The sequence below is a fragment of the Carcharhinus amblyrhynchos genome, chromosome 7 (assembly GCF_965287045.1).
Source record: "Carcharhinus amblyrhynchos chromosome 7, sCarAmb.v2.hapA, whole genome shotgun sequence".
Taxonomy (NCBI): domain Eukaryota; kingdom Metazoa; phylum Chordata; class Chondrichthyes; order Carcharhiniformes; family Carcharhinidae; genus Carcharhinus; species Carcharhinus amblyrhynchos.
Window position 1 is genome coordinate 91,366,801 of NC_137330.1, and position 22,346 is coordinate 91,389,146.

The 22,346-nt window shown below is 43.1% G+C and overlaps 1 protein-coding gene across 1 annotated transcript in view; it reads right to left on the minus strand.

The window, feature by feature from the left end:
• LOC145345608 (uncharacterized) overlaps positions 1-9,636 on the minus strand; it is a 99,453-nt gene extending 89,817 nt beyond the window's left edge. Inside the window, exons 1-4 of the mRNA XM_080193440.1 lie at positions 9,596-9,636; positions 4,893-4,940; positions 3,906-4,029; positions 336-438 (exon numbers count right to left, since the gene is read on the minus strand). Coding sequence (XP_080049566.1) covers positions 336-438; positions 3,906-4,029; positions 4,893-4,940; positions 9,596-9,617 — 297 coding nt within the window. The 5' untranslated portion in view covers positions 9,618-9,636. The remainder of the gene's footprint in view (positions 1-335; positions 439-3,905; positions 4,030-4,892; positions 4,941-9,595) is intronic.
• Between the last annotated feature and the right edge of the window lie 12,710 nt (positions 9,637-22,346).

Here is a 22,346-nt window from a genome sequence, read left to right on the forward strand (position 1 = left end):
ACTTTTAGGAAAAAATGTTGACTATCTAGCTGATCTATGTCCCTCATTATTTTATAGACCTTTGCAAGATCACCTCTAAGCATCCAATGCTCCAGGGAAAAAAGTTCCAGTCTATCCAGCCTCTCCTTATAACTCAAATCATCCAGTCCCGGTGGTATCTAGTAAATCTCTTCTGCACTCTTTCTAGTTTAATAATATTCTCTTTATAATAGGGTGAACAGAACTGTACACAGTAATCCAAGTGTGGCCTTACCAATGTCTTAAATGTCAACAAGCAACTGAACTTAGTCAGATAACCACTAAGACACAAGTTTATAACAACAAACATTATTTACCTGGATTTTCAGTAAACTGTTTATTATGGTGGAGGCAACATCCAATCTGGCACATCTGAGATCAGTTACAATGGATATGAGACTATTTCTGGTTTGTGATTCACTATTAAAACAAAAAAAAATCAAGTTTTATTTAAAGCCATTATTGCACACATTTATTCAATTATTCACTGCGTTTGCCCAAATAAAGAACCATCCCACTGTCACTCTATTAAACTTAAGTTAAACATTTGTATGAAAAATTCAGTGCTTTCCTTTACTTCTTCCAATTTTATTCAAACAAGAAAGCAATGAGGCAAGACCAATTCCTAACCCCAGTCACTGTTACACTGAGAGCGGTTCCTAACCCCAGTCACTGTTACACTGAGAGCGGTTCCTAACCCCAGTCACTGTTACACTGAGAGCGGTTCCTAACCCCAGTCACTGTTACACTGAGAGCGGTTCCTAACCCCAGTCACTGTTACACTGAGAGCGGTTCCTAACCCCAGCCACTGTTACACTGAGAGCGGTTCCTAACCCCAGTCACTGTTACACTGAGAGCGGTTCCTAACCCCAGTCACTGTTAGTTACACTGAGACCAGTTCCTAACCTCAGTCACTGTTACACGACAGTCAATGTTGCTTATTATTGATCACGTAAGGCTGTACAACAATGGTGGAGATACATTCTGCACTTGAGTTACAACCAATTCATCACAAATATGCTTTATTAGAAGCTATTTTTTAAAAGATCAATTCAGGAATCACACCCGACAGTAATTCTTCCCAAGTCTGTTCAGATTACTGAAAGTTATGCAATGTTGTCCTGAGGAACCAGATGATTTTCTCCGAGATTGCTCAGAGTCAGTAGACTGGTCAGTATTTAAAAACTCTGTGACCAGCTTGAACGATTGCACCACTACAATAACTGACTTCATTAGTAAGTGTATAAAAGACGGTGTGCCAAAGAAGCAAATCTGCGTGATTCCCAACCGGAAAGCATGAGTGAACAGGGATATCCACTGCTTGCTGAAGTCCAGGTCTGAAGCGTTCAAGCCAGGTGACCCTGACCTATACAAGAAATCCAGATATGAGCTAAGGAGATCCATCAAAGATGCCAAAAGACAGTACTGGACCAAGCTAGAATCGCAGGCTAGCCACACAGATTCCTGCCGACCATGGCAATGTCTGCAAGACATAGTAGGCTACAAGATGAAGGCTGGTAAGATCACCAGGTCCAATGCACCCCTCCCTGATGAGCTCAATGTATTCTATGCCCGTTTTGAACAAGAGGTCAGTGAAAGCAGGCCCTCCATCCCAGAAGCCTCAGACAAACCTTTATCCAAGATCACCACTGCCAATGTCAGAGCGGCCTTCTCAAAAGTCAACCCACAGAAAGCAATTGGTCCGGATGGGGTACCTGGACCAGCACTCAGGTCCTACATGGACCAGCTGGCGGGAGTATTCGTAGACATCTTCAACCTCTCTTTACACCAATCTGAGGTCCCTAACTGCTTCAAGAAGACAACTATCATCCCAGTACCAAAGAAAAACCAGACAGTGTGCCTTAATGACTATCGTCTGGTGGCTCTGACATCATCATTATGAAGTGCTTCGAATGGTTAGTCATGGCACAAATCAATTCCAGCCTCCCAGAGTGCCTGGATCCACCACACTATTGCCACAACAGGGTCCGCAGCAGATGCCAACTCCCTGGCTCTATGCTCAACCCTGGTACACCTAGATGACAAAGACATCTATGTAAGACTCCTATTCATAGACTCAGCCTTTAACACCATTATTCCAACGAGACATATCTCCAAACTTCATGGCCTAGGGCTTGGCTCCTCTCTTAGCAACTGGATTCGAGACTTCCTAACCCACAAAGCACGGTCAGTAAGTATAGACAACAATACCTCCTCCATGATCATTCTCAACACAGTTGCTCCTCAAGGCCGTGTTCTCAGCCCCCTACTATACTCCTTATACACCTATGACTGTGCAGCCAAATTCCTCTCCAATTCGATTTTCAAGGCCGCTGATGACATCACTATTGTGGGTCGGATCTCAAGCAATGACAAGACACAGAACAGGAAAGAGATGGTGAACTAATATGGCAACAATAACCTCTCCCTCAATGTCAACAAAATGAAGGAGATAGTTATTGGCTTCAAGAAACATAGTGGAGAGAATGGCCCTGTCTACATCAATGGGGATCAAATAGAAATGGTTGAGAGCTTCAAGTTTTTACATGCCCAGATCACCAACAATCTATCCTGGTGCTTCCATCGGATGCTATAATTAAGAAAGCCCCCCAATGCCTCTACTTTCTTACGAAACTAAGGAAATTTGGCATGTCTGCTACAACTCTCACCAACTTCTACAGGTGCACCATAGAAAGCATCCTTGGTATGGCTCCTGGTCTGTCCAAGCCCGCAATGAACTCCAAAGCATCGTGAACGAAGCCCAGTCCATCACTCAAACCAGCCTTCCAATCATTGACTCTGTCTACATTTCCTGCTACCTTGGAAGAGCAGCCAGCATAGTCAAGGACCTCATGCATCCCAGACATACTCTCTTCCACCTTCTTCCATCAGGAAAAAAATGCAAAAATCTGAGTTCAACGACCAACCAACTCAAAACAGTTTCTTCCCTGCTTCCGTCAGACTTTTGAATGGACCGACCTTGCATTAAGTTGATTTTTTTTGCACTCTGGCTATTACCGTAACACTATATTCTGCACTCTCTCCTTTCCTTCTCTATGCATGGTATGCTTCATCTGTATAGTACTCAAGAAACAATACTTTGCACTACATATTCATACATGTGACAATAATTAATCAAATCAAAAGTTAGTGAAGATAACAGCAATGTCATCTCAGGATAAATTTGCTACACCAATATACTATGAGGAAAGGTTAGAAGGAAAATAGACGGAGAAATGCATTAAGTAGGAAGGCTTTAAACAATGACACTTTATACAATACACTAATCCCAAAATTTGGCAGCCTAGATTGGGCGGTGGGGGTTCCCACCCTGTTTGCCACGAGGGAATTGTCACTAACAACGTTACCTATGTGTTGTGCAGAGAAATATTATAAACATCTTTGTTTCATGGTTCCATACTTTTGTTACACACGAGACACAGAAAAAATCTCTACAAAATAAAATGTAGCTTGCTGGAAACTAGAGAGATCAGTGGCACAATACCAGATCATTCCTGAATTCAAATTCATTGAAGATACCAGACAATCCCTTCCAGCACCTTGCCAGATCTTGGAATGCCAATATGTAAAACCTGATCTCAGTCATCAGAACCCTTATTTGAGCTAAAGTCAAGTATGATGGTGGTGATTGATTCAATACTTATTAAACAAGAAATGCATTCTGAGAAGTTCTTTCAGCTACTGAATGGATTGCTATCCCTTTCCATCATTTTCCACTTCTATTTCGAGGTTTGCTCATTTCTCACTCTGAGAGACCCCGTCAGATTACATATTCTGGTAGGCTTCATTTCACCCATCCAAAATAGTCAATTTCACTGCTCCAAATGAAATAAATGGGTGCAATAAAAGACTTAATGTGAACTGACCTAAGATGATGGAGAAAGTACTTGAGAAGTTCGACAAGGTCATCCTGTTTTAGATCTGATATCAGCTTACTATGCTGTGCACGGGGGAATATAACAAGTGGAGATCCCTGATGGTCAAAACTACCTGCCAAGAAGACAATTGCAAAAGTTAGGGTAAACAAGATGCAATCAATCCTAAAGATCTTAGATTGATGTAAGTACTGTATATACAAGATGGACACAATGCTTCCAAATATTTACTAAGGTTACTTCAGGCAGAACCTTCACCTTATGATGTTTAGGGAATGTGATACTGAGGCCAGCACTGATTGTTAGTGCATCAAAACTGACTGCCATGCTACAGGTTCAGACACAGATTCCCAACCTGATCTACAAGCAATGGAAAGTCTCAGGCGAGACTCCAGTATCTCCTACAAGGCAGTAAAGCAGGCTCGATCTTGTCTCTGTGGCACAGTGGTTAGCACTGTGACTCACAGGGATCCAGGTTCAAATATGGCCTCAGGTGACTGTGTGGAATCAGCACATGATGCCTGTGTCTGCGTGGGTTTCCTCCGGGTGCTCCAATTTCCTCCTACAGTCCAAAGATGTGCAGGTTAGGTTGACTGGCCATACTAAATTGCCCATTAGTATCCGGGGGATTAGCAGGGTAAATATGTGAGGTTACAGGGGCAGGACCTGGGTGAGATTGTTGTTGGTGCAGGCTCACTGGCCTCTTTCTGCACTGTGGGGATTCCATGATTTGTAGGGTTCAGCAAAAGATTGTGTTATTCAAAGCAGCCGAGGAGCAACTGAGCTGGCTTTTAAACCAAAAACCATGACATCGTGACAGCTTCCCCTAAAATTAATTACATATATTTCACATGTACCCATTTACATACAGCACAGAACTGAAACAAAAGTTGAATAACTTTCAACACATCAAAATGTTCAAAAATGTAATAAATTATAGAAGCGATAAATGGGGAAAGAAAATCAAGTGTGTCTCACCTGGGATGATAGCAGCACCAGAGTACAAGACTCGATCTTCAGGCAAATCTGGAGGAGACCAGAATTTTTGAAAAGCTTAACAAATAGAAGCAAATGTTGAGAATCAGAGCGGCACAGTTGGATGTTTTACAGCATATCAAGTCCATTCCAGCTTTCAATAAAGCAATCCAATCACTCTGTTCTTTCCTTCATTCCCTTATTCCTGTAAGTTTAATTCAGTCCAGTGCCCATCCAATTTCCTTTCAAAATCATTTGTCATCTTTGCTCCCACCACTGCTCTTCCGATTCATTATCAATCACTGCGGGAAAAGGTTCACCCATACACTCTCCTGGTATCTTTGTCCAAAGCACTGGCTCTTGTTCCATCTGCTAATAGCAACACATTTTCTTTGTCACTTTATCCAAACCTGTCATCATCTTGTTCACCTCTATCACATAAGAACATAAGAACTAGGAGCAGGAGCAGGAATGGACCGATTGGCCCTTCAAGCCTGCTCCGCCATTCAGTAAGATCATTCCTTTACTGTTCAAAAATGTATCTACCCTTGCCTTAAAAAATTCAATGAGTCACCTCAACTGTTTCACTGGACAGGGAGTTCCATATGTGTCTCCTTCAATGTCCCCTCAACCTGCGTTACTCCAAGCTGAATGAGCCCAACTTCTCCAACCAACCTTACCTCTAAAATCTCTCATCCTTCACAGTCTGTGAGATTTGTGTTGTTTAGGTTAGAATCATAGCATCTCTGCAGTGCAGAAGGAGGCCATTTGGCCCATCGAGCCGGCACACCGACAACAATCCCATCTCAGTAACCCCATGCCAATCCCCCTGACACTAAGGGGCAATTTATCTTTGGACTGTGGGAGGAGCCAGAGCCCCCAAAGGAAACCCAGGCAGACATGGGGAAGAATGTGCAAACTCCATGCAGATAATGACCCAAAGCCAGAATTGAACCTGGGTCCCTGGCGCTGTGAGGCAGCGGTGCTAATCTCCTGTGGATGAACAGTGTCGTTCAGAGTGTCATCAAGATGCTCTTGGCACTGTACTATTTGCAGTTCTGGGGCCACTGGTGATTCCAGCAGTGTGATCATCCTCAATGGATGTTCAAATCCCTTTGATTCTGCAGCCACCTTCAACAATATTTTTAAAGTCTCTTTTGAAACTGTTAGGCACAGTTAATGCTGCAATTTATAATGTCAACACTACGCTATTGAAGATAAAAGTGTGAGCACTGCATTTCACACTTTCTTTTGATGATTAATATTCATATTGATACTTGAAATGCTAAATGCTGTAGTTCTTACTGGCTGGCAATCAGCAACAGCTACCTATTGATGATTCCAGTTTTGCCAATAACAAATAGAATTTAATGAGCTGGTTAACTCTACATCTCAAAGATAAATGATATTTGAATCCCTGCAACCATTGCGTAATGGAAGATCAGAACAGGCCAAGTCAAAAAACACCACTGGCAAAAGCTGATGGTAAATTAGATTCCAAAATGTATTGCATGTTGCTTGAATTTCTGCCTCTGCCTCAGTCCAAAAGCTGCTGTAGCCCCTTAGTTCTATGTCAACTCCAAAATTAATTACTGTAATGCTCTCCTGGTTGTCTCCCACTTTCCACCCCACCTCTCAATTCTGAATTCAATAAAGAAAATTGGAATTAAAACTCCAACGATGATCATCATCAGCTTCGTCAAAGGGTCATCTTCACTTGAAACGCCAGCTCTTTTCTCTCCTTACAGATGCTGCCAGGCCTGTTGAGATTTTCCAGCATTTTCTCTTTTGGTTTCAGATTTCAGCATCCACAGTAATTTGCTTTCAACCATGCCATTGTCGCTTGTTGTAAGAATGTCTTTGGTCACTCATGTCCTTTAGGTAAGGAAATCTCCCATTCTAATCTGGTCAGGCCTACATGTGACTCCAGATCCGTAACAACGTGGTTTGGGCGGCACGGTAGCACAGTGCATAGCACTGCTGTCTCACAGTGCCAACGACTCTGTCTGTGAAGAGTCCTCACGTGTGGGTTTCCTCCGGGTGCTCTGGTTTCCTCCCACAGTCCAAAGCTGTGTAGGTAAGATGGATTGACCATGGTAAATTGCCCCTTAGTGTCAGGAGGATTAGTAGGGTAAATAATGGGGTTATGGGGATAGGGTCTGGGATAGTGCAGCTATCTTCAGCTGCTTCTTCAGTGATCATCCTTCCATCATTAGATCAGAAGTGTGGATAAAATCATAGAATCCCTACGGTGTAGAAGGAGGCCATTCAGCCCATCAAGTCTGCACTGACAACAATCCCACCCAGGCCGTATCCCTATCACTCCACATCTTTACCCAGTTAATTCCTCTGAGACTAAGGTGCAATTTTACATGGTCAATCAGCCTAACCTGAGCATTTTTAGACTGTAAGAGCAAACCAAAGCACCCGGAGGAAACCTACGCAGACACAGGGAGAACATGCAAACTCCACACATACACCCACTCAAGATTGGAATTGAACACGGGTCCCTGGCACTGTAAAGCAGCAGGGCTAACTGCATTGTCACCATGCCACTGATGTTTGCTGATGATTGCACAATGTTCAGTATCATTCATGACTCCTCAAATAATAAAACAGTCGATGTCCAAATGTAGCAAGGTCTTGACAATATGCAGGCTAGGGCTGACAAGTGGCAAGTAACATTTGGGTCACATTAAGTCACAGACAATGACCATCTTCAACAAGAGAGAATCTAACCATTGCCCCTTGACATTCAATGGCATGACAATCACTGAATCCCCTACTATCAACATCCTTGACTAGATTCAAGAAGTGGGTATGCCGGCGTTGGACTGGTGTAAACACAGTAAAAAGTCTGACAACACCAGGTTTTAGTCCAACCGATTTATTTGATAATAGACTCACAAGCTTTCGGGGTTAGTCCCTTCGTCAGGTGAATGGAGAGTTCTGGCCTCAGACAGAGCATATAAAGCACAGACAGTTTAGAGATTACTGATTAGAATGCGAATCCTTACACCTAACCTGCTGTTCAAGACCTGAAGTGGCTGACAATGTGAGTGGAAGGAGCACTGATCACAGGTTAAAGAGATGTGTATTGTCTCCAGACAGTACAGTAAGTGAGGTTTTACAAACCCAGGCAAGTCACGGGGGTTACAGATAGTGCGACATGAACCCAAGATCCCTAATCTAATCAGTAATCTCTAAACTGTCTGTGCTTTATATGCTCTGTCTGAGGCCAGAACTCTCCATTCACCTGACGAAGGGACTAACCCCGAAAGTTTGTGAGTCTATTATCAAATAAATCGGTTGGACTAAAACCTGGTGTTGTCAGACTTTTTACTAGATTCAAGAAGGCAGCTCACCACCACCTTTGCAAGGGCAATTAGAGATGGGCAATCAATGATGACCTAGCCAGCGACGCCCACATCCCTTGAATGAATAAAACATTTAAGAGGTTAAAAGAGTGTGCAAATGTTGGGAAACTGAATTTTCAAAAGTTGCTGAAAATATACAACATTCGCAAGTCCATTTTATTTTATTCCTCTAGAGCATATTTCTAGTGCTTTGTTTGGTTTATTTTAAGTAACAGCCAAATTATTTCTGGCTTTAAAATGCAGGATCTCTTTAGTGATAGTGGACGGAAATGATTATTGCATGACACTATCCAGATTGATATATAACAGTGTCGCAGTGGTTGGCACTACTGCCTTACAGCTCCAGGGACCCAGGTTCAATTGTGGCCTTGAGCGTCTATGTGAAGTTTGCGCACTCTCCCTGTGTCTCCATGGGTTTCCTATGGATTCTCTGGTTTCCTCCCAGAGTCCAAAGAAGTGCAGGTTAGGTGGATTGGCCATGCTAAATTGTCCCTTAGTGTCCCCAAGGTGTTTAAGTTAGAGGGATGGTAAATGTGTGGGGTTATGGGTGGAAGGGCTGGTTAAAATAGTCTGTCAGAGAGTTAGTGCAGACTCGATGGGCTGAATGGCCACTTTCTGCATTGTAGGGATTTTATGATAACCATTTGCTTTGGTGAATTAATTGTCTCCCATAGTTTTATTTAGTGTTAAGTATATTTAAGATATAGTCCTGTCGTCAAATCCAATTTTTAATGAAATGCCATAACCGTGTCAAAGTACTGGAGAAAGCTTCGTAATTTGTAAAAACAATACAACCATACAAACGACAAGACCCATCATCAAAAACTCGCAGTGGCAAAATGAATGATCAACTCTTGCCCAGATATCCCCCGCATTAAAAGAAGTTTGTCTGGCGTGTCCCTTTAAAATTTTCCCTTACCTCGTTTTCCACAGTACATCTTCCAATGTGGGATACACTCATTGAGGAATGCCCAATTTTGCGTTGCCTTGTCAAGTTAATATTCATTCCGGACTTAAAAGCACCAAAGGGTTTTAACAATTATTGGGGGTGTGGTTACAGATAGTAACAGGGGAGCTCAGTGGAAAGTAAGTGAAGCTGGTCTCAGCGGTAACACTAGGGAGGCTGGAGTGGGAGCAGCGAGAGCCCTGTCGCTGGTAACCCCGGCCAGAAGGCACAGTACAGCGGGCCAGACACACAGTCACTCTCCTTAACACTCACTAACTCCCTGTCCTTCACAACCCTTCCTATATATTGTTTAAACTTTTGGAATTTAAAGCCGTGCTGCTTTCATCTTTCCTGATACTTGTTTCACTGTTTTGCATCTTTACCTGTTGCGCTGCCCCAGCTCATTTTCCTCTTTCTTCCAACTTCTGCGGCAACCCGCTGCCCATCAGCAACGAAGGGTTTTCGCACTGGGGTCTCGGAGCGAATTACTGGAGAGAAAAGAACCAGCTCCCAAGTAAATCCGAGTGGCCTGGGTGAAACCGCCAGTGAAATTCATCAAGCAGAGAGTCCGGGGAAGGAGAGCTCACTCCCTGCCTCCGCCATGTTACCTAGCCTGTGTGATAAAACCTCACTTCTTTCATTCATTCACTCGGCAGGCTGGAGACCTGCACTTGCTGCTATTGGGTTAAAGACCAGCCTTTCACCAAGTCATTGCTCACTACCCGCCTCCCAGGCTCTGTTTGTGTCTGAGCCATGGGTGATTTTGGGCATGAACCCAATGTCTTGTCATTCAGCAAAATATCACTGCCACAATAAAACAAGAGACCCTGATCAATTAAAAAACGTGTGCAAATGTGAAGCTGTATTACTAATCCATTCTCAGACATTACAATAGTCTCCCAGCTTGGGTCACTGTGTGGAGTCTGCACGTTCTCCCAGTGTCCATGTGGGTTTCTACCGGGTGCTCTGGTTTCCTCCCACAATCCGAAAGATATACTGTTTAGGTGCATTGGCCATGCTGAATTCTCCCTCGAACAGGTGCCGGAGTGTGGTGACTAGGGAATTTTCACTAACTTAATTGCAGTATTAATGGAAGCCTACTTGTGACTAATAAATAAACTTAAACTTAAGTGTCACAAGTAGGCTTACATTAACACTGCAATGAAGTTACTGTGAAATTTCCCTTGTCACCACACTCCAGTGCCTGTTTGGGTCAATGCACCTAACCTAAACTTATACTTCACTGTGCTCTTCTGGACACTAGCACCACCCCCTGCCCCACTGCTCTCATTCCAATGATCATCCCCTCGCTTTTATGGTCACCAGTACCATTACCTGTTTTACATTTTCGTACAAAAGCAAAATCTACCCCCAAAATATTCTTAATTATTTCAGTTTATTTTTCTTTTTGATTGAACTTCAAGAACTTTCACTTGTTCACTGGTTCATATTCTGTAATTTCTGGTGTATCAAACCGGTTCGGGAAGTCACTTTGGTGTAGTTGGTGATGTGGTGAACTTGGGATGGTTCATAGGATCATTACAGTGCAGAAGGAACACATTCAGCCGATCGAGTCTGCACCGACCACAACCCCATCCAGGCCCTATTCCCGCAACCCATCATGTTTACCCTGCTAATACCCCTGGCACTAAGGTCAATTTAGCATGGCCAATCAACCTAACCTGCACATCTTTGGACTGTAGGAGGCAACCAAAACAATGCAGCTGGGGAAAACCCACACAGACGCAGGGAGAACGTGCAATCTCCACACAGAGATAGAGCCGAGGTCTGAATTGAACCCAGGTCCCTGATGCTGTGAGGCAGCAGTGCTCACCACTGTGCCACCATGCTGCCCTCAGCTGGGAGACCTGCACAAAAATGAAGAAAAATTCAAATCTTGTCCTGGAGTACAAAAGATGCTTTGGGGCCTCATCTTACAAAAACTTTATTGACACAATGGTTGTATTTGAGAGAGATGAATTACCATGCAGGATCTGGCATAAGCACACAGGAGTTGTCCTCATGCAGCTGGCAATGGAAGAGAAGATCTCACATGAGAATGTGAGACACAAAGAAATGTAATGCTGATGAAAACCTGGTGAACAAAATCCAGAATTACCATGGAAAAGAATGCTCATTAGTAGCTTAATAATGAATAAGAGGAGCTATAAGTAATTTTTAGTTTGGCATAACTCACTATATTTGCAGTTGGAGGTTTGGCAATTGTTGGATTTTTATCAACAATGAATTAAAGAAAGGCACAGATAAATGAATACTTGATAACAAATAAAAGCAAACTATTAATATAATTTACTGTTTTTCCTCATTTATATGATTAATTCCATTTTCAATGTTAATTTGCAGTGTTACAGATATCAACTAATGTGTTTTATATGGGTAGTTTACAGTATCATAGAAATGGTCAGAATAAAGCTATTTTTTAATGAGGTATAACAGGTGTCCTTTGACTTTATGCAACATCTGAGCCATGTTTTCTTTTTTACAGGCTGGATGAAATAAATAAAGAAAAATCTGAACCTTCTGAATTTTCTTTCTACTAATTTAAATGGGAGGAAATTCTGCTGCCTTATGGTACCATCATTCAGTGCTCACTGTTACACTTCTCACTGTGCTTCCATGGCAGTTAAGATGAAAATTTACATAGTACATTACTGTGTTGCCAAATACTGTGAAACGATTCACAATATGTTCCCGGTTTGACAATGTTCTTTCCTTTCTGGCCACAGTTATCTTTTTTCTTTGTTTATCAAAATAAGGAAAAAGCCACATCACAGAAACGGTAACTTTTTCTCTCTCCACTGAAGTTGCCTGATCTGTGTATTTCCTGCATTTACTGCCTTTATTAAGGTGACAATTTTTAAAGATGTACCACAGAAAACATCCTTTCCAGTTGTATTACAGCTCAGTATAACAGTATGGACAGGTGTCAGATCTTTCAGTGGGAGAGCATTTTGGGGATAGTGATCATAACTCTATCTCCTTTACATTAGCATTGGAGAGAGGTAAGATCAGACAAGCTAAGAAAGTGTTTATCTGGAGTTAGGGGAATTATGAAGCCATCAGGCAGGAAATTAGAGGCATAAATTGGAAGGAGGTTTTCTCAGGGAAATGTACAGAAGTAATGTGGCAGATTTTCAAGGAATATTTGTCTGGAGTTCTGCACGACAACGTTCCAATGAGACAGGGAAGTTTTGGTAGGTTACAGGAACAGTGAATGTAATGAATTTAGTCAAGAAGAAAAGAAAAGCTTACAAAATGTTTAGGGAGCTAAGTAATGTTAGGGATCTAGATGAGTATTCAACTAGTAGGAAGGAACTTAAGAAGGAAATTGGGAGAGCCAGAAGGGGTCATGAGAAGGCCTTGGCAGGTAAGGTTAAGGAAAACCCCAAGGCATTCCACAAGTGTCTGAAGAGCAAAAGGATAAGATGTGAAAGAATATGACCTATCAAGTGTGACAGTGGTAAAGTTTGTACAGAACTGGTAGAAATAGCAGAGATACTCAATGAATTTACTTCAGCATTCACAGTGGAAAAGGATCTTGGAGTTGTAGTGCAGGCTTGCAGCGGACTGAAAAGCTTGAGTACGTTGACATTAAGAAAGAGGATGTGTTGGAGCTTTTGAAAACCTTCAAGTTAGATAAGTCGCCAGGACCAGATGGGATGTACCCCAGGTTACTGTAGGAGGCAAAGGAAGAGATTGCAGAGCCTCTGGCGATGATCTTTGCATCATCAATGGAGACTGGAGAGGTTCTGGAGGATTGGAAGATTGCAGATGTGGTTCCTTTATTCAAGAAAGGGAGAAGAGATAGTCCTGGAAATTATCGACCAGTGAGTCTAATTCAATGGTTGGTAAGTTGATGGGGGAGATCCTGACAGGCAGGATTTATGAACGTTTGGAGAGGTAAGGTATGATCAAAAATAGTTAGCATGGCTTTGTCAAGGGCAGATCATGCCTTACGAGCCTGGTTGAATTTTTCGACTAGTGGAGTGCCCCAGGGGTCGGTGCTGGGGCCTCAGCTTTTTACCATTTATATAGATGATCTGGAGGAGGGAACCGAGTGTAGGGTGTCGAAATTTGCTGATGACACCAAGATTGGGGGAACGGCAAATTGTGCGGAGGGTGTGGAGAGTCTGCAGAAGGATCTAGATAGGCTGGGTGAATGGGCCAGGAAATGGCAAATGGAATTTAATGTTGGCAAGTGTGAGGTGGTCCACTTTGGTAGGAAGAATGGTAGGAAGGACTATTACTTACGGGGCGAAAAACTGCAGCAGGCGACGGTGCAGAGGGACCTCGGGGTCCTTGTGCATGAGTCGCAAAAACCCAGCTTGCAGGTGCAGCAGGTGGTCAGGAAGGCGAATGGGATGCTGGCCTTCATAGCGAGGGGGATTGAATATAAAAGTAGGGAGGTCTTGCTGCAGCTGTATAGGGCATTGGTGAGGCCGCAGCTGGAGTACTGTGTGCAGTTTTGGGCGCCGCACCTGCACAAAGATATTTTGGCCTTGGAGGGAGTGCAGAGGAGGTTTACTGGGCTGATACCGGAGTTGAGGGGGTTGAGCTATGAGGAGAGGCTGAATAAACTGGGCTTGTACTCGTTAGAGTTTAGAAGAATGAGGGGAGATCTCATTGAGATGTATAAGATGATGAATGGGATGGACAGGATAGAGGTGGAGAGACTCTTCCCGCTCAAAAAAGACAGTAGGACTAGGGGGCACAGCCTCAAGATAAAAGGGGGGCGGTTTAGAACGGAGTTGAGGAGGAACTTCTTCACTCAAAGGGTGGTGAATCTCTGGAATTCTCTGCCCGTTGAAGTGGTGGAGGCTGCCTCGCTAAATATTTTTAAGACGCGGGTTGATGGGTTTTTGATAAGAGAGGGGATTAAGGGTTATGGGGAGAAAGCGGGATAGTGGAACTGAGCAGCGACAGATCAGCCATGATCTTATTGAATGGCGGGGCAGGCTCGAAGGGCTAGATGGCCTACTCCTGCTCCTATTTCTTATGTTCTTATGTTCTTATGTGACTAAACATATTGACGAAGGAAGAGCAGTAGAGGTAGTTTACATGGACTTCAGCAAGGCACTCAATAAGGTCCCCCATGCAAGGCTTATTGAGAAAGTGAGGAGGCATGGGATCCAAGGGGACATTGCTTTGTGGATCCAGAACTGGCTTGCCCACAGAAGGCAAAGAGTGTTTCTAGATGAGTCTTTTTCTGCATAGAAGTCGGTCACCAGTGGAGTGCCCCAGGGATCTGTTCTGGGACCCTTGCTGTTTGTGATTTTTACAAATGACCTGGATGAGGAAGTGGAGGGATGCGTTGGTAAGTTTGTCAACGACAGAAAGGTTGGAAGTGTTGTGGATAGTGTGGAGGGATGTCAGAAGTTGCAGTGAGACATAGATAGGATGCAAGGCTGGGCGGAGAAGTGGCAGATGGACTTCAGCCCAGATAAGTGTGTGGTGATTCATTTTGGCAGGTGAAATTGGATGACGGAATATAATATTAAGGGTAAGACTCTTGGCAGTATGGAAGATCAGAAGGATCTTGGGGTTCGGGTTCATAGGACTCTCAAATCAGCTTTTCAGGTAGAGGATGTGGTAAAGAAGGCATATGCTGTACTGGCCTTCATTAATTGAGGAATTGAGTTTAGGAGTTGGGAGATAATGCTGCAGCTGTATAAGACCCTGGTCAGACCCCACTTGGAGTACTGTGCTCAGTTCTGGTCACCTCATTACTGGATGTGGAAGCCATAGAAAGGGTGTAGAGGAGATTTACAAGGATGTTACCTGGATTGGGTGGCATGCCTTATGAGGATAGGTTGACAGAGCTCGGTCTTTTCTCCTTAGAGAGACGAAGGATGAAATGTGACCTGATAGAGGTGTATAAGATGATGAGAGGTATTGATAGAGTGGATTCTCAGAGGTTTTTTCCCAGTGCTGAAATGGCTGCCACAAGAGGATACAGGTTTAGGGTGCTGGGGAGTAGGTACAGAGGAGATGTCAGGGGTAAGTTTTTCACTCAGAGGGTGATGGTGCATGGAATCGGCTGCCAGCAGTGGTGGTGGAGATGGATTCAATATGGTCTTTTAAGAGTCTTTTGGATAGGTACATGGGACTTAGTAAGATAGAGGGTTATACATAAGCCTAGTTAGTAGGGACAACTAATTGTTTTGGCGCAACTTGTGAGCCAAAGGGCCTGTTTGTGCTGTAGTTTTTCTATGTTTCTATAACTCCTGCTCTGACCAAGACCGCAATAAATTGCAAAGAGCCTGAATGAAGCCCAGTCCATTATGCAAACCAGCCTGCCAGCCATTGACTCTATCTACACTTCCCGCTCTTCCAATTTCTTCTGTCAGGAAAAAGATACAGAAGTCCGAGAACGTATACCAACCAATTCAAGAGTAGCTTTTTTCCCTGCTGCCATCAGTATTTTGAATGGACTTTTCATATATTAAGCTAATCTTTCTCTTCACTCCTGTTCAAAAATATTATTTACAGCACAGTAAGAGACCCCTCAACCCATTGTGTCTGTGCTGGCCATTGCCTATCTATTCAAGTCCCATTTTCCAGCACTTGGCCCATTACCTGGTATATTATGGTATTTCAGGTGCTCATCTAAATGCTTCTTAAATGTTGTTAGGGTCCTACCTTTACCAATCTTTCAAGCAGCGAATTCCAGATTTCCACCACCCTCTGGGTTAAAAGATTTTTCCTCAAATCCCCTATAAATCTCCTGCCCCTCACCTTAATTCTATGCCCCATGGTTATCGATTCTTCTACAAAAGGGAAAAATATCCTATCTATTCCATATTAGAGTAGAATATAAATAAATTGCCCCTTAGTGGCATGGGGACTAGTTAGGGTAAATGTATGGGGTTGTGGGGATACGGCCTGGTTGAGACTGTGGTTGGTGCAGATTTGTTGGGCCAAGTGGCCTCCTTCTGCACTGTGGGATTTTATATACATATGTTCCTCATAATTTTCTATGCCTCAATGAAGTCCCCCTTCAGTTTTCTCTGCTGTAAGGAAAATAACCTCAGGCTAACCAGTCTCTCTTCATAGCAGAAACACTTCATCCCAGGCAACATCCTAATGAATCTCCTCTGAACCTTCTCTAATACAATCTTACTCTCTCTAAAGTGTGGTGACCAGAACTGTACACAGTACGCTAGCTGTGGCCTAACCAGCATTTTATATAGCTCCATCATAACCTCGCTGCTCTTCTGTTCAATGCCTTGGTTAAGAAGGCAAATATCCCATATGCCTTCTTAACCACCTTATTTATCTGTCCTTCTGTCTTTAGAGATCTTTGGACATGCACTCAGCATGCTCTTGGCCCTTTGTATTTCCTAGCATCAAGATTGTAAGGATAAACCCAACAGTTAGAGACCAATCGTCGCTGGATTCCGGGGAAGTGCCGGAAGATTGGAAAACGGCTAATGTTACGCCGTTGTTTAAGAAGGGTGCCAGGCAAAAGGCGGGGAATTATAGGCCGGTTAGTTTAACGTCTGTGGTAGGTAAAATGTTAGAATCCGTCATTAAGGAGGAAATTGCGAGGCATCTTGAAGGGAATTGCTTGATAGGGCGGACGCAACACGGTTTCATTAAAGGGAAGTCGTGTCTGACAAATTTACTGGAGTTCTATGAGGATGTGTCTAGGGCAGTGGATAGAGGAGAGCCGGTGGATGTGGTCTTTCTGGATTTTCAGAAGGCGTTTGACAAGGTACCTCACAAGAGGTTATTGCAGAAGGTCAGGGGACATGGAGTTGGGGGTAGGGTGTTAGCGTGGATAGAGGATTGGTTGTCAAATAGGAGGCAGAGAGTGGGGGTCAATGGGTGCTATTCGGATTGGCGGTTGGTGACTAGTGGGGTGCCCCAGGGGTCGGTGCTGGGGCCTCAGCTATTTACCATTTATATAGATGATCTGGAGGAGGGAACCGAGTGCAGGGTGTTGAAATTTGCTGATGACACCAAGATTGGGGGAAAGGCAAATTGTGCGGAGGGTGTGGAGAGTCTGCAGAAGGATCTAGATAGGCTGGGCGAATGGGCCAGGAAATGGCAAATGGAATTTAATGTTGGCAAGTGTGAGGTGGTCCACTTTGGTAGGAAGAATGGTAGGAAGGACTATTACTTACGTGGCGAAAAACTGCAGCAGGCGACGGTGCAGAGGGACCTCGGGGTCCTTGTGCATGAGTCGCAAAAACCCAGCTTGCAGGTGCAGCAGGTGGTCAGGAAGGCGAATGGGATGCTGGCCTTCATAGCGAGGGGGATTGAATATAAAAGTAGGGAGGTCTTGCTGCAGCTGTATAGGGCATTGGTGAGGCCGCAGCTGGAGTACTGTGTGCAGTTTTGGGCGCCGCACCTGCGCAAGGATATTTTGGCCCTGGAGGGAGTGCAGAGGAGGTTTACTAGGCTGACACCGGAGTTGAGGGGATTGAGCTATGAGGAGAGGCTGAATAAACTAGGCTTGTACTCGTTAGAGTTTAGAAGAATGAGGGGAGATCTCATTGAGACGTATAAGATGATGAATGGGATGGATAGGATAGAGGTGGAGAGACTCTTCCCACTCAAAAAAGACAGTAGGACTAGGGGGCACAGCCTCAAGATAAAGGGGAGGCGGTTTAGAACGGAGTTGAGGAGGAACTTCTTCACTCAAAGGGTGGTGAATCTCTGGAATTCTCTGCCCGTTGAAGTGGTGGAGGCTGCCTCGCTAAATATTTTTAAGAAGCGGGTTGATGGGTTCTTGATAAGAGAGGGGATTAAGGGTTATGGGGAGAGGGCGGGAAAGTGGAACTGAGCCACAACAGATCAGCCATGATCTTATTGAATGGCGGGGCAGGCTCGAAGGGCTAGATGGCCTACTCCTGCTCCTATTTCTTATGTTCTTATGTTCTTATGTTAACTTCAGTGATGGGGAAGCTTCTCAAAACAATTATTTGGAATGGACTTAGTAGTCATGTGGAAAAATGTGGGTTGATTAGGAAGGGCCAGCATGGATTTTGAAAGGGAAAATTGCATTTAACTAACTTTCTATTGTCTTTTGCAGAATAATAGCAAATGTTGATGAGGATAGTGCTGTTGATGTGGTGTGTCTGGACTTTCAAAAGGCATTCAATACAATGCCACACAACTGACTCATGAGAAAACATATAGCTCATGGAATAAAGGAGCCAGTAGCAACATGGATACTAAATTAGTTGAGTAATAGGAAACAGACAGAAATAGTCAATGGGTTTTTTTGGGATGGAGGAAGGTTTGTAGTGGTGCTCCTCAGGGGTCAGTATTGGGAACCCTGGCTTTTCACAATATATATGTTAATGATATGGATCTTGGTGTATAGGGAAAAGTTTCAAAGGTTGTGGATGATACAAAACTTGAAAGCATTGTAAACTGTGAGAAGGACAATCTGAAACTTCAAAAATACAAAGAAAAGTTGGTGGTGTAGGCAGAAGGGTGGCAAATTCAATGTAGAGAAGTATGAGGTGATATATTTTGGTGGAGAGAACATGAGAGATAACATAAAATAAGGGATACAATTCTAAAAAAGGTGCAGGAGGAGAGACCTAGGTGTATATGTACATAGATCATTGGAGGTGGCAGGACAGGGAGACAGCAGTCAGTAAAGCAAATAGTATGTTGGGTTTTATTAGTGGGGGCACAGAGTACAAAAGCAAGGAAGTTATGCTGAACTTATACAAGACACTAGTTAGATCTCAGCTGGATATCGTGTATAGTTCTGGGTGTCACCCTTTAGGAATGATGTGAATGTAGTTGTCAGGGTGTATAGATGCTTACAGCATGAAGAGGTTTACAAGAATGGTTACAGGGATAAGAAACCTCAGTTATGAGGATAGATTGGAGAGGTTGGGACTATTCTCCTTGGAGAGGAGAAGGTGAAGAGGAGATTTGATAGAAATGTTCAAAATCATGAAGGGACTGGACAGAGTAGATAAGGAAAAAAAGCTTCCACTCATAAAAGGATAGTGAATGAGAGGACACAGAGTTGAAGTGATTTGCAAAGGAAGCAAATGTAATGTGAGAGAAAACTTTTTCACACAGCAAGTAGTTCAGGTCTGGAATGTAGTGCCTGGAAGTGTGGTGGATGATTATTTGAATAGAAACAATGTGCAGGGTTACAGAAAAAGGCAAAAGAATGGCACTAAGTTATAATCCAACTTTGGAGAGTGGATGGGCCAAATGGCATCCTTCTGCACTGTAACAATTCTGTGATTCTGTGATTTAACACTTATATTCTTATAACAAGTATATTCTCTATAATTTAAAATTTACATTTTGGTAAAATTACACTTAGCACATCAAACGAACAAGTATGAATTATCATTTAAGACATTATATAAGTTCAAAGATATCCCAACAGTCTACTTTTTTTATACAGTGTATTTACAAGCAATTGTCACAGTGATGAGTTACTCCACTGTTTCTGTTTATTACTTAGACACAAATGTCCATCAAATATTTATTTTCAGGTGTCCAATTTTCAAGAAACAGATATGTAATAAATGCTGTAATGAAATATCAGGCTATATCTGTGCATTTATACTTCCAGTGCTGGGTTCAATCCAGCCTTGGATGACTGTGTGAAGTTTGCACAATCTCCCCATGTCTGCGTGGGTTTCCTCAGGGCGCTCCAGTTTCCTGCCACAGTCCAAAAATGTGCAGGTCAGATGGATTGACCAAGCTAAGTTGCCCCTAAGTGTCCCAAAATGTGTGGGTTAGGGGTAAGTATGTGGAACTGAATTAACAACAGAGTGAATTCAGGGTTCCGGTTCAATAAAAATGTCATCTAAAATGTGCATATTTAATTTGCTTAATTGTGAATCAGAAACCCCTCCACTACTTTAATCTCTGTGGTGCCATTACTTTTCGTCACTCAAGTAAAAATATTTAGCAAGAAAATTAAAATGGGTTTATTCTTCTTTTACATGAGATCTGGGCATCACTAGCAAGGCCAGCATTTGTTTCTACGCTGAACTGGTCTTGGACTGAATGGTTTGCTATGCCATTTTAGAGGGTATTAAGAGGCAACCACATTGTTGTGGATCTGGAGTCACATGGAGGCCAGACCAGATAAGAACAACAGATTTCCTTCTCCAATGAATCGGATGGGTTTTCACAATTGATGATAGTTTCATGGCACCATCACTGGGGCTAGCCATTAATTCCAGATTTTTATTGAAAATTTGAATTTAATAATTAATTGAATTTAAATTCCACCAGCTGCTGTGGTGGGATCTGAACTCATCTCCTCAGGCTTCTGATGGCACAGTGGCTAACACTGTTGCCTCACAGCACCAGGGACTCAGATTCAATTCTGGCCTTGGGTGACTGTCTGTATGAAGTTTGCACTTTCTCCCCGTGTCTGCGTGGGTTTCCTCCCACACTCCAAAGATGAGAAAGTTAGGTGGATTGGCAGTGCTAAATTGTGCCTTAGTGTCTCAAGATGTGTGGGTTAGGGGGATTAATGGTAAGTATATGGAGTTGCGGGGATAAGGTCTGGGTCAGATTTTTTTTGAACAGTTGGTGCAGATTCGAGGGGTTGAATGCTCTCCTTCTGTACTGTAGAGATTCTGTGGCTTCTATAATTTCTAGTTTAATGACACCATCATTTTTCCTGAAATAATTCTGTTTCAATTTTTTGAAAGGCAATTGAAGTTCAGTTCCATTCTTCTGCCAAATTTGGGCTGCTGAGGTCTCTATATATACTATGTGGTTGAAGTAATCATTTTATCTTTCATTTTTTTTTGGTATTATAGTAGCACAGTGGATATGAAAGTATAACTGTATGGGGCAATGATTTCATACTTGATCAGTAAATCGTAATTATGATGATGCTTCAATTTTAATGAACCAGAAACATTCCTCAGTATTCTTTTATTCTTTATTTCCCTTGCGGGTGTTTTTGAGCCTTCTGGCATTTGTAGGGCAAGTCGGCAGGTGAACCTTGGCACATCGGTCGAGGTGGAAGAATGAAGTCTGCCTGACCAGGAGCTAAGTTTGGGAAAGTGAGATTAATGTAGTCTTGGAAAGCCTTCCTTGTGTTACGTAGCTCAGTCTCCAGCTCCAGTTCCAAGACGGTCATGGTCTCCACCTTGTTGTAAACCTCGTTGAGGTCAACATCCTTTTCGCACAGTAACTTTTTCAACATGTCTATTTCAGACTGATGTCGACTTTGTAAGATTCGGATGGGTTCCTTGGCTCGTGCCTTTTCTTCTTCTCGAGCTTTAGCAACCTCAGCTATGATTTTTTCTTCATATTCCGCTTTTTGTAAGTCCAAAGCTTCTTGTAGATTAAACTGACTTTGCGTTTCAGCGTCAAATTTCATCTGTCTGATTAAAATTAAACAAATCTAGCATTAGCATGTGATTGTGAACAGACTCACACACAAAAAAATGCATTTAGGACTGTACAATAATGATGTGAGTTAACATATTGTCCTGTGTTTGAGACCAGCCCAAATACGAGCATAAGAACATAAGAAATAGGAGCAGGAGTGGGCCATCTAGCCCTTCGAGCCTGCCCCGCCATTCAATAAGATCATGGCTGATCTGAAGTGGATCAGTTCCATTTTCCTGCTTTCTCCCCATAACCCTTAATTCCCCTGTCTATCTGAAACCTATCTGCCCGTGACCTAAATATATTTAGCGAGGTAGCCTCCACGACTTCAATGGGCAGAGAATTTCAGAGATTCACCACCCTTTGAGTGAAGAAGTTCCTTCTCAACTCCAATCTAAACTGCACCCCCACTTATCTTGAGGCTGTGCCCTCTAGTCCTGCTATCCTTTCTAAGTGGGAAGAATCTCTCTACCTCTACCCTATCCATCCCCTTCATTATCTTATACGTCTCTATAAGATCCCCCTTCATCCTTCTAAACTCCAACGAGTTCAGACCCAGTCTATTTAGTCTCTCTTCATAGTTCAACCCCCTCATCTCCGGTATCAGCCTAGTGAACCTCCTCTGCACTCCCTCCAAGACCAATATATCTCTGCGCAAGTGCGGCGACCAAAACTGCACACAGTACTCCAGCTGCGGCCTCACCAGTGCCCTGTACAGTTGCAGCAAGACCCCCTTACTTTTATATTCGATCCCCCTCGCTATAAAGG